Source organism: Vicugna pacos, chromosome 29, assembly GCF_048564905.1.
Source record: "Vicugna pacos chromosome 29, VicPac4, whole genome shotgun sequence".
Taxonomy (NCBI): Eukaryota; Metazoa; Chordata; class Mammalia; order Artiodactyla; family Camelidae; genus Vicugna; species Vicugna pacos.
Genome location: NC_133015.1, coordinates 5,053,753 through 5,066,916, shown reverse-complemented (window position 1 = coordinate 5,066,916; position 13,164 = coordinate 5,053,753). Strand labels below are relative to the sequence as shown.

Below are 13,164 nucleotides of genomic sequence, written 5' to 3'. Positions count from 1 at the left end.
GCTTTTAACACAAACTCGTAGGAATCTGTGACAACAAGCTGGTGAAGAACCACTGACATAGATTAACCAGAATTATAATAAATGAAAATTTTCTCTTTGAGTCCTGCTGGAAAATTAAAAGAAGATATTTCTGTCTTTTGCCCCAATTCTCTCTGAGGAATTTAATGTTTTTAGAGTTATTTTGCTCAAGCTTATAGAAATGAATAATTTAGAAAATATCTTGGCATAAAGAAGCCAGCTACTAAACATCACGGAAAAGACAGAGAATCCCTGAAGGATGTTCAAATCCTCTACTTAAGCTAGCAAGGGAAGAGGGCACAGAGCAGGAGAGTGAGTCAAAGACACATATGAGTTGCACTCTTAGATGATCCGGTGCCTTGTCCACATATCTCCTCCCAACAGCTGTTTTATCGGCTACTTCAGAGAAATGTGGAAAGCTCCCATAATGCACCTCGTGAGTTCTGCCAAATATGTGAAATTCTGGCAGAAGCAGTAAGGGGAAACATGTTCCCCAGTTGGCATTTAGCTTAGGGATAAAGCGTGATGACCATCATATATCTTCTGTCACTTCTTTGCCCTTTCCATAATAAGACTTACAGACTTATATTTAAATCCTGGAATCCACTTTAACCTTCTTCAAAAAATATATATGGGTTATCAAGTCAAGTATTTTCCAGGTCCTTGCCATGAAACTTATTTTTAAATTGCTCAATTTCTTTTCAGAAAATACTTTCAAACACTGTAGGCCCTGAGCACCTTTTGCAGATTTATTTCTTAAATTAAACTTATACTCCTCTTTCTTTGGTGCTCATGATGACCTTTGATAACTTTAGATTAAAATCCTATCAATGTAACTCACGTGAAATAAGAAGATCATAGGACAGGTGTCACTCAAGGTTTCTCAGTATCTGGCAACCACATGTTAATTCACACGGATTACTTTTACAAAGGAAGTAATTTATTTTTATAGAATGCTTTATAGTATTTCTATAGAACACATCAGAGCTAAATGAAGTGCTATTTGGATCCATCACTTTTTTAATAAAGAGGATTCACTTAATTTCTGGGCCCCAATAAAAATTTTCAAAAGACGTCTTCCAGCATGATTTTTAGGTACAAATAATAATGTTATTTAAAAATAATTTTTTTAAATTTAAAAATAAATAAACAGCCTTTATACAAAAAATCTGTCAGAGCAATGAAGAATCTGCTTTGTCTGTCCTTTTGACTATGATTACAGTTACTTAGAGGTTCTGACTGATTTTGTGACATTAGAGAAGACTAGAACGTTGGAAGGAATGTGGGCTTTGCTCTCTAATATGGTTTCTCAGAAAAGAGAAATTAAGTGCATCACAAGACTGATACTAGACACAAGAATTGTAGAATTCTGAATGCAGATGTGGTTTCAGGAGGAACGGGCTTCAGGTTAAGTACACATCTAACTAGAAAATTACATGATGTTCTTATATAGTTTTAAGACAAACACTTTCTTCATTTTTATAAACAATTCACTGGTGACTTTTCTTCCAAATCTGAAGTACAGAGCCTCCATGCAAGCTAACTAATCATAACAATGGAAAAAATAAAAGCACTTTGCTAATGGGGGAGGAAAAGTGGAAGTAATAACCAGAAGCATCATTTCTTATATAAAACTCTAGTTTTATCACAGAGTACACAAATAGTAGCAATGTTGGGCTGGAATAATAATATTAAATCTAGTTGTCATCTTAGTTGTATATTTGTCGCCAAGAGTAAGCAAATGAACTCTCAATATTTCATTTCAAGATGTTCTTAGGTTATTACATTTGAGGCAAAATAATACTGCAAATACAGCATTTAAGATTTTTGACTGTAAATGGGGTAGCAACTTAATGCTTTTTAAAAATAGAGTGCATATTAGACAAGAAGAAAGAGGTAAAATTATTTTATTGGTTCAATTAAACCGACTATAATGAAAAGAGATACAAATCACTGAGAAATTAAGTATTCCTTAATTGTAATTATAAGGAATTCCACAAAATATACTTGAATTTAAGCACAAGTGTGTAAGCTCGCAGATTACTATTTCAGTTAAGCATGAAGAGCAAAAATTAAAGGTTTTTAGTTGTACAGATTAAATTTGCAGGTGTGCTGTCTTGCTAGCGTTGAGATAAATTTGTTTCTTAAAACTTGCTTTATTGGATTATGGCAGAAGCAGAGCTGTGTTCCATGAGGGAGGATATTTCCTCGTGGGCCAATCAGAATGAAGCTTTCACCGTTCTGCCCTTTAGAGGCTGGGGAGGCCGGTTGTTGTGCTTAATGGGGGCTTCTTTACCCCCTTCCACGTTGGACAGAAGACTGCGGAACTGAGCCAGCTTAGAGGAAGGATAAAATATTTAAAGAGTCAAAAGCTATTAAAATTACACAAAACACCTTTTCCCCTAGTGTAATTAATGCACTGATACTTAGAAAATCAGGTTGAGGATTGCAGTGCATTCACTGATAAAAAGGGAGGAAGCCAAAAATTCCTTCCCCTTTCATTGCACTAGGCCCTTGGCTTAAATTATCCATGGGAGACTGGGTTAGGATACCAGCTGTCTCACTGGCCAGCTGGACTATCTCAGGTAAGAGACCTGTCTGCTTGGTGCCTCGGCTTCCATAGAGGACCCCTTCACTGAGATGTTGGGAAGACTACATGGATTCATTCATATAAAGTTGTTAGAATGGTGTTTGGCATTTGGCATGTGCTCAATAAGTGTTAGTTACCAATACGCCACACTGCCTATCCTAAAGGTTTGTTATGAGAATTGACTGACAACACATATGTAAGGCACCTAATAAAAGAAATCACTCAATCAAAGGTAGTTATTATTATCATACTTATAAACAGTAGTTAATAAGATATTTTGTTAAATATTTAAGAACTTAAGCTTCATAAAAGGACAAATAAAACCATGTCGACTATTAAGGCTGACTTGAGAGTCACAATTCTCCAAAGTCTTAATTGTACTTCCAGTGACAGTTTTTTCTTTGTTTCTGAAACTCTTAGGAAGATATTTAACAAGGTTGGATTTTTCCTTATTACGCTGAAAAGAAGAGCAGGAGTTCTGAATCTCATATATATTTTTCTACATAAAGTAAAAAAAAAGTATTTATAATACCTTTTTCTTGTTTATTATTCAATAGACCTTATGTCAAAATTACATCTTTTTCAGTATTGGAAAAAGACAATTGGAAGGGAAAATGAACTCTTCAAAATCTTATTGAAATAATGATTTCTCCCATTAATACCAGGAATTGGAATGATATTCCTGCTCTGTTCTCCCAATTCTCACTCATCTACTTTTCATACTCTACCTGATCTGAGCTGATACTGATGCTCTCCTTAAGGATGATCCAGATGACACTCTCATGAAGAGGAGGATGAGTCAGAGAGCCAAAGTAGGTCCAGTAATCCAGGGATGAAGGAAGGAGAACAGAGGGGTCAAAATTTGTGAAAGGGGCACTTTTGCCCTGAAAGAAAAAGAAAAGTAATATATTATTATACCATGATATCAAATACTTATACCACATACATGTGTGACATATATGTCATATTATTTGGTGTATGTGCATATATATATATATATATATGTATGTATGTATAGATCTTAGCTGAGAATTTAATCTTTTCTACTATATAGTATTTTATGTCTGGTATGTTTGTGGATATAAACAAAAGTAATAGAAGACTGAAAATATGCTACATTGAAATTTTGACTAAGCAATCTTCCTCCTTCTTCATTTGGTTGAGGATAAGCAAAGGTTCAAAATTTTTTTATAATCTATATTCTTTAAAATATGTTTAATTTTCAATATAAAGCATCTATTGCTTCTCTAGGAATGATACCAGATACTGTTCTGCTGGCGAAGATATTATTGACATGTGTATTGGTGTGTTTTAGCTTTATTCTATTTATTCCTATTTTCTTTTCTGATTGGTTATTATTGGTGTATAGAAAAGGAACTGATATTTATAGATAATATTTTATGTCATCAACTTTACTAGACTTGCATATTGATTCTGCTTATTAGCTGTTAGTTTTGAGTTTTCCAGGTAGATATCAATGATCCTCTGCACTTGATGACAGTTTTGTCTTTACTTTCTAATGTTTACCCTAATAAGTACTCTTATTTCTTTATTTTATTTTATTATTATTTCTTTTCCATAATTATTTATATTTTATTACATTGATTGGGACATTCATTGCAATGTTCAGCTGTGGTGTTCATAGTTGACACCCTAGCCTTGTTTTTGATTGAAATGAGAATGCTTAAAATATTTCACTACTAAATTTGATGTTTGATACAAGTTTCTATGTGATATTCTTTCTTAAATTCAATAAGTTTTCAGAGAATTTTCTTTCTTTTTTCTCTTTCTTTCTTCTCTTTCTTTTTTTGTCCTCAGGAATTGGCATTGAGTTTTCATCAAATGCTTTTTAAGACTCTAACAAGTTTATAATATAGTTTTTCATCTTTAGTTTGTTAATGTAATGAATTCTATTAGGAGATGATCTAATATAGAACCATCCTTGCATTCCTGGGATTAAACTCTACTAGTTTGGAAGTGTTACTCTTTTTATACTGTTGAATATGATTTGCTGTAATCAATTTTAATATATCTTTTATTTATATTCCTAAGAAAGATTTGCCTATGATTTCCTTTTTGAGGTATTCTTACCCAGTTTTGGTATTAGGTTTCATTAAATTAAATTGATATAAAGTTTTCTGTCCCTCATCTGGGCAGTTTAGTTAACAATGGCAAGATTATTTCTCGTAAGTTGTGTAACACTTTCCCATAACATGTTCCGGGCTTAGAGTTTCCTTTTACTATGTACATTTTTTTTGTTGGCTATTTTTAAAAGTTCTTCTCAGATTTTTGGCCTATTTAGGTTTTCAACACATTTTGAGTCAGTTTCTCTACATTTTCCTAGAAATTCACCCATTTACTCTAAATTTTCAAATTTACTGGTATGGTATACAGCTGACCTTTGAACAATGTGGGGATTAGGAGTGCTGACCCCCATGCAGTCTAAAATACACCTATAACTTCAGCCCTTTGTAACCACGGTTGTGCATGAGCAGATTCAGTTAACTGCCCATTGAGTAGTGTTGTAGTGTGTGTTTATTGAAAAAAGTCCATATATAAGTGGACCTTCAAAGTTCAAATCCATGTTGTTCAAGGGTCAACTGTACAAACTTTTCTCTTTTAAACCTTTTTATCACATCTTTAATTATGATCCATTTCCTTATTTCTAGTAGTTTTTTTGTAGCATACCTTTTCTTCATCATCAAACTTGCCAAAAGTGTGCTTTTTTGTTGTTTTTCCAAAAAAATCAACTTTTTATTTTCATAATAAAAATTTACCTTATATTTCATTTTCTTTCTTATTTGATTAATTTTTGCTTCATCTTCATTATTTCCTTCTGTTTTCTTTTCATATATCGTTTTTTATATTCCTGACTTGAGTGCTTATTTATCTTCAGACTTTCTCACTTTATAATATACTCATTTAAAGATTAGTGCTTTCTAGAATCATCATGAACTAGACTCATTTTATGTAAAAATATGACAGTTCTCCATACTGTGAAAGAAAGTGATAAATCTCTAACATATGATTTAACTATTTACTATTAAAACAGGGAAGCTAAGGTTAAATATATTAGAAAATCGATTTTTTAGCTGACAGTGAAATCATGGTTATGAGATATTGCATTTTAATGAGATCTCAAAAGAATATCCTTAACTTCTGCATTGTTATCTTGCTAAAGAAATAAAGATATCTTTTCATGAAATGGGAAAAAAATCACATTTTGTTTGGATATAGTTTTTAAAACAAATTTGAGCAGCTATAAAACCTGTTCTATAGGCTTCGTCCTGCTGAAATAGATAAGCAATAACTATGAAAAACAAAAAACAAAATAAAAGAACTCCCTGAGTCAGAGATCTTCTCAGAAGCGAGGAGCATCTTAGTAGTACCTTGATTTTCAGATTGGTGGCCCTTGCTTTGGCTTCCTACTCCCCATATCAGATATACAATTAAATCATTTCCTAATTCTATGGATTCCTGTTTTCTGATTTAAATTAATTTAATTAGTATGTTTACCTTAGTTTTAACTGATTTTAGGGCATCCAATATTTTCTGCAGGTTTGGGTTGGCTGGACCAACCTGGAAATTAAAAAAAAAATAAAGTGTGAGATAAAAATTATTATTAAGTCCTGTTTAGTTAATTTTTTTTCAATCAAAAACAGTAGCTGGAGAAAAGTAAGGTATTTTTGCTTTAGGGGAGGAAATTTTGCTATAAGTTTGTTTTTGTGGGCCCTTGTACTCTGTAAATGATTCATAATGTGTAACCACAGATAAAGTGGCAAATAAAAATCTTGTTTTTAATTTAATATGGGTAAGATGTTCAAAGATATGCAAGTCGAAATCCAGAAATTCAGCAAAACTGTGATACAGAAACAAACCTCTTAACTTTTGGTCAAATCTATTAATTATAATTGGTGCAGTGAATGGCATGTTATAAATAAACAACAAAGGTTAACTAGAATTACTGTAATTCCAAAATTTAGTCACCCAAATATACCCAATTTAGTAGTAACTTCCCTTTAGAACTTTTAGGGACTCTCCTGTAGAGGAACCGAACAAACCTGCCATTTTAAATATCAGTTAAACTTTCTTTATGGGACAAAAATTCTCTTTATTTTTTTTCCTGATAAAATGTTAAATCAATAAACTGACTCTATGATGTAGGAAGAAAGGCAATGTGGAAGAGCTGAAAAATAAAAATTCATTCCATCTTTAATACCTTTCCATTTTGTCTCTGCCTGAAACTTATTTCTCTCTTCAAGAGGGAAAAGCCAAAAAACCCCAATACAACTCCACAGTCTACTAGGGAACAGTGTCACGTGTGGTCAATCATTAGTAAAGAACTTTCCAGAAAAAGAGAAAAGACTCAAACATTTTTTTGCCTTATTTCATCCTATTTTGAGGTCTGATTGGTAAAAAAATAATTTTAGTAGAGCTCTGTAACTCTCTGTAACTCACCTTCATCAAAACACCAATAATTGCCAAACCATCAGCCTGTGAGGCAGCTTCAGCAAAGCTGGAGTACTTAGCAGAGTTCCAGTGAACTATATGAAACTGGAAACGATAATGTGGTTAAGCAGTTATTTATAACCATTGTGAAGGTAAAAATTAAGTCATACATTAATTTGTTAATATATGAAGATGTACTTTGGGTTAGAAAGATAAAACTATGTGAACTTTTACCTTGGGCGTGAGAAGGGCTATGTTTTCATTCTTAAGAAGGGTTAACTGTGTGTTGAGTAGAGTGGGTAAGTGGCAGATTTTGGAACCACTAAGAAATTTCTTTTCGCAGAATATCTTAACTGTTCAGTATTACTTCTTTTTTAAAAACAAATCTCTCTTTGGTGTGAGATCAGGAATTCTTTTTTTTATTATTATTTTTTATTGAAGTATAGCCAGTTACAACATGTCAATTTCTGGCGTACAGCATAAGTTTCAGTCATACATATACATACATATATTTATTTTCATATTCTTTTTCATTAAAGGTATTGAATATAGTTCCCTGTTGCTCTACAGAAGAAAACTAGGTCAGGAATTCTGACTAACCAGTTTTGAGACAAAAATTGAAATAACTTTCTCTCACTTGAGATACTTCTTATTAACTTAATGAAAAGGGGGTCCTGAAGTATCTGGGAATCATGACCGAAAAATTCTCTTTTGCTGGCAAGGGGAAGTAATCAGCTTTTTAAATTTTATTTATTTATTTAAAGGCAGTACTGGGGATTGAACCTTCCCCATAGTTCTCTCATGGGAGGATTTTGACTTGAATTAGGGCTAAACTCAGATGCCATTCTTGAAAGAATCCTTTTCTGACCATCCAATGGAAAGTGATCATCTGGTCACTCATATCCTTCTAAATCAAATCAATTCTCTCCATGCCACGAATCTCTCTCATTCTCCCCACCTCTCCCTCCCTCCTGCTCTCCCTTCCTTTCTCCCTCCCACCCTCTGTCATGTGTTGAACTTTGTGGCTAAGTGCCTGTCATTTCAAGCCTGGATTAATTTTATTTTTCTCAAATTAGAGGAGAGAATCACCAATTTAGTTTTCTTAGATACAACCAAATCCTCCCCCAAAGATCTACTAATACTAATTTAGGCTTTCAGTCCAGTTGACTTTAGTCTGCCTACAATTTTATGAAGGAGAAATAGGAAAAGGCATTTAATGGATTTCTGAACATTGAAAGTTATTAGTCTAGCTTTACAATGTAACATAAAGTAAGTTATATTTGTATACTATTCCTGTGTCCTCTATTAAAATGAAAAGTGCACCTACCCTGTATTTAACAATCCCTCTAATGAAAATCTGCCCTACATAATTGCTTTCACTAGTGCATAAGATGTATGGACAGATGCATTTATTGCAAAATTTTTTGGTAAAAGCAAAAGAAAAAAACTCCAACAGAACAAAAAGCAAAAGGCATTGTAATTGTCCATATGTAGGGGTCAGTTAATAAATTCTGATATATGCATACACTGAAATACTGTACAGATATTAGAAAAAGAGGTGGAATTACACCGAGTTGGAAAAATGATCTTGATAAATTGGTAAGTGGGGAAAAAAGCATGTTTCAAAACTATATATATTACAAATTCATTTTATAAAAGTAAAATAAAAAAGCCAACCTATCTATGCTGTTACAAATGTAGTACATATTCCTATATATAAAGAGCAGAAGTTCTTCTTTTCAACCAGACCCTCTGTTAACAACCTGATGCAAATGTTCTTGATTTTTCCACGGATACACAGACAAAATGCCTTGAACTAGATCACGAACTTCCATGTGGGCAAGAGGCCAGAGGGTAGCCCGATGTCACAGTAACAGTTTTTGAGGCATTCTAAAATGAGAGGATTCTGGGGCTCAGGAGTTCAGCTCCAAGTTCAGCTGCCTCTTTCACACCAAAAATTCTCCTCTATTGCCAAACATGGTGTGTCTGCCTTTGATTTTAATGGAGCCTGGGAGTCCCTTACGTGGACTAGAATGCTCATTCCTTTGGAGCCACTATAAGGGTGTCTTATGTTGTAAGGCAGCTGCTTCTGGGAATACTCCCAGTGTAGTTATCTCTCACTCACTGAGTTACATTACCTCTGCAGAATATTTGACTCCATCCACTAAGTGCTCAGAACCATAGTCATCTGTGATGCCCCAGTGAAAATGGAACTGACGAAGCCTATAGCTTCCAGAGAGAGGACCACCTTTCAGAACTAAAAGAAAAAGGAAACAATGTTAGTATGTTAGTGCTACAATCATAAATTCCAGTCTACCTTCTCATGTAATATAAATTAACATTAAATTGGGTTGAGGAGAAATGAAAACAAACACTAGCACCAGAATTTCCATCTTGGTTTTTTTTTTCCCGCACATCCACATTGATGACATTCATATGTATTGTGCACCCTAAGATAATGCATGAGTTATATACAATTCTCAGTGCATGAACTGTAGTTTTACCTTTTCCTGCCTTCAGTAGAACATACTGGGAGATGAGTGAATTATATGATTACAGGGTTTTCCTTGAATCTGCTTTAATCTGCAAGTCCATTCATTTATTCTTTCAACAAAGACAGTAATGGGAAGTATGCATCAAGATCTTCAGTGATTTAGTTTTTGGTAACAAATTACTCATCACATACCTTGTAACTGATCAAGACACTAGAGGGTATCTTGACAGCTTTGTAGAGAACCCCTAGCCAGGGACTAAAAGAAAGTGTCAGTGGGGCAGTAGGATCACTTAGAAAATTTTAACAATGAACCATGTTTCTTTAGAGAGTCTACTCAATCATACGATTAATAAAACACATAATATCAGATCTAATCTAATATTAACAATGGACATAGCCCCAGGGTGTCTAAAATTTAGGCTCAGAACCTTGTAGGAAAGTGCTAAAGCAAGTTTTGCCTTTTGTCAGTAGAGTTGTTTTGTGAAATTGTCAGTTAATAAATTATTCAGTAAACATTTTTGAAAGTCTTACTGTGTAGCAGGAAATGTACTAGACTCTGGGGTATGAAGATAATTCAGTCATTACGGTCTAGCAGGGAGAGGGGAAGATAGGCAAGTATACTTATGCACAAAGTTGTTCCATGCGAGGTGCATGGGGGAGGGTATAGCTCAGGGTTAGCGTGAATGCTTAGCATGCATGAGGTTCTGAGTTCAATCTCCAGTACCTTCATTAAAAAGTAAATAAATAAACCTAATTACCAGTCCCCTCTCCCCCCAAAAAAGATGCATGCAAGGCCATTTTCTTACTGGTACCCAGGCACTTCTCAGTTATAGAGCCATTTTTTCCGGTCACAAAAGATAAATATATTCTTCACCTCTGTTTTTCTTCCCTACTGTGCTCCTCCATCCTTATCTCAATTAGAAAATATTTGCATTTTCAGTTTTTATATTCATGATGGTTCACAGACCTTTTTGAAAAAAAATACTGTTCATTCAGAGGATGTGAAGTGAGCATGAAGACATTGGAAATTGGAAGAGTTGGGACACTGTCACTGAGAAGAAAGACTGAGTTGGGAGCCCCCCAAATCATCTTTACCATTTAGAAATTTTCTAAAAGTTCAAGATGCCTCACCAGATTACAGCGATGTTATACATGTGCACAAGACTAAGGATGGGCATTGTGTTTAAGAAACACTCTTAAAGACCTGTTGTTTTAATTTCCCCAGGAAAGTCAAAGAAAAAATCAGAAGAGTCTTTGGCTCACCTGATCTGTTATCATTGTCCTCAAAGTTTACATGGAAGGAATGTCCCACGTTGACGATTTCCTTGGCTGTGGCTGGATTGTAGGAGACACTGATAGGTTTGAGTGAGGTGTCATGTTTGGTTTCACTGGTTTTAATGTTGATAGGAGATTGGTTATTACCATTTGCAATGGGGTACAACTTGCCCCACTGTTCAGGACCTACAAGGACAAACATATGCTTACAGTCAAAACCTGATCAAATGCTCAATTCCAAGTTTTAGGAGTATAACTTTGTTTATTAGATTAGGATTTATTCAGGTATCTTAAATGATATTCTGTTTAACTTAACAGAAATTTAATGTTTCAGAATGTCCCTTTTCCATTTATTTATTTTCTAATTGAAGTTTAGTTAATTTACAATGTTGTGTTAGTGTCTGGTGTACAGCATACTGATTCAGTTTTACTTATATATATTCTTTTTCATTATAGGTTATTACAGGTCCATCCATGTTGCTGCAAATGGCATTATTTTATTATTTTTTATGGCTGAGTAGTATTCCATTGTATACCACAACTTCTTTGTCAATGGACATTTTGGATTGGGTTATTTGTTTTTTTGTTATGGATTTGTATGAACTGTTTATATATTCTGGAAATTAAGCCCTTGTCAGCTGCATCATTTGCACATATTTTCTCCCAGTCTGTAGGTTGTCTTTTCATTTTGTTGATGGTTTCCTTTGCTGTGAAAAAGCTTATAAGTTTGATTTGGTCCCATTTGCTTATTTTTGCTTTTATTCCTATTGCCTTCAGAGAATGACCTAGGATAACATTGCTATGATTAATGTCAGAGGATGTTTTGCCTATGCTTTCTTCTAGGAGATTTGTGCTGTCCTGTCTTACGTTTAAGTCTTTAGGTCATTCTGAGTTTATTTTTGTGTATGGTGTGAGGCAGTGCTCTAACTTCATTTATTTACATGCGGCTGTCCGCTTGCCAACACCACTTGCCAAATAGACTGTCTTTTCTCTATTGTAAGAATGCCCCTTATCTATGCTATACTGTAAAATAGTCTATTTGCCAACACAAGTAAAGTATTAATAGTCTATGGGATCAGATTATCCATATTTTACTGTTAGCAATAGATTTCTAATATAAATGTATGGAGAGAGGGAGAGACTGAAAGAGAGAGAGAGAGAAAACATTTTGTAGACAACCATGACTCAAAGGACAACTGCTAATAATACATGCAAAGCTTTTATAATTCAAAGTCAGTCAATTCAAACCATTAATCTATGACTGCACAGTTATTTTAAGTGCTCAACACCTCTTTAATTGGAAAAGAGACATGAACAGAAGAACTTACCATTGTCGCCATCATATCCCCAGTCAGGACTTGACATGATCTTCTGCTCAGTTTTCTTTTTTCTGAAAACAGAGATAACACCTGACTGCAGTTGAACCCACAGTAGACAACGGAAACCATCCCTTGGGGCTTTTTATATGGAAATGTCCCTGCCCTTAATAGGCCTATTTCATCATCTCTACCTATCAGGAAATACATACATATAAAACAAATGATGTTGTAAAAAAAGCCCACAAGGGTGAGGCCAATTCCAATTGTTTTATTTTCTCATACTGTAAAAGAGAAGTATCAAAATCCTAGGTTTTATAAAACCAAGCCCTGTTTGTCTTATATTCCTAGCAGATGTGACTGAATATTATCATATAAGAGTCTTTGGATTTCCTAATTAAAAATTGAGATTTCTAATTTTACCCTTGCTGGATACTTAAGTGATACTGGCAATATAATTTAGTAAGGAGAGTAATTTGTATGTTTACAGGCTGATTGGCACTGGTATCATGATGCTAATTTAAAATCAGATAACAGAATCATTAATCATTTGTAATATGTATTATTCATAACAGTACATTTCAAAGACACACAAGATGAGAATAAAGTCATTTATCTTAGAGCAATATTGGAATTCATAAATGGAGAAGATTTTATTAATATTGAAATTAAATATGGCCCAATGTAGCTTTTACCCATCAAATGCAGGCCTCTTGGAATAGAAGCCTTTCTTTTGTATAGTTCTGTACAATTTATGAAGTAATTTAATATTATTTTATTTTACCACCACCACATGCACACAAATTCTGTACAGTGAGAATTATTGTTTTGCAGTTAAGAGATGTTGAGGGGCTTCACCACAATTAGCAAGAAGCCAAGAAGCCAAAACTTCAGCCTCCAAGTCTAGCTGTTTTCTTCACCACATCTCTGCTGAATGCCACACTGGGTGAGCTATGAGGTGGGTGACCCCTCAGTTTTCCTTCTCTGCCCACAATTCTCTTAAGCCCAACTGAAGCCTGGAC

The 13,164-nt window shown here is 34.1% G+C and overlaps 1 protein-coding gene across 1 annotated transcript; it reads right to left on the bottom strand.

The window, feature by feature from the left end:
- Window positions 1-1,907: 1,907 nt before the first annotated feature.
- CA1 (carbonic anhydrase 1) lies at window positions 1,908-12,233 on the bottom strand. Its single transcript, XM_006202361.4, has 7 exons — window positions 12,155-12,233; window positions 10,815-11,012; window positions 9,196-9,314; window positions 7,067-7,162; window positions 6,125-6,187; window positions 3,337-3,492; window positions 1,908-2,354 (listed from the first exon to the last, which is right to left on the bottom strand). The coding sequence occupies exons 1-7, from the start codon at window positions 12,189-12,191 to the stop codon at window positions 2,238-2,240; spliced, it is 786 nt and encodes a 261-aa protein (XP_006202423.2). The 5' UTR covers window positions 12,192-12,233; the 3' UTR covers window positions 1,908-2,237.
- Between the last annotated feature and the right edge of the window lie 931 nt (window positions 12,234-13,164).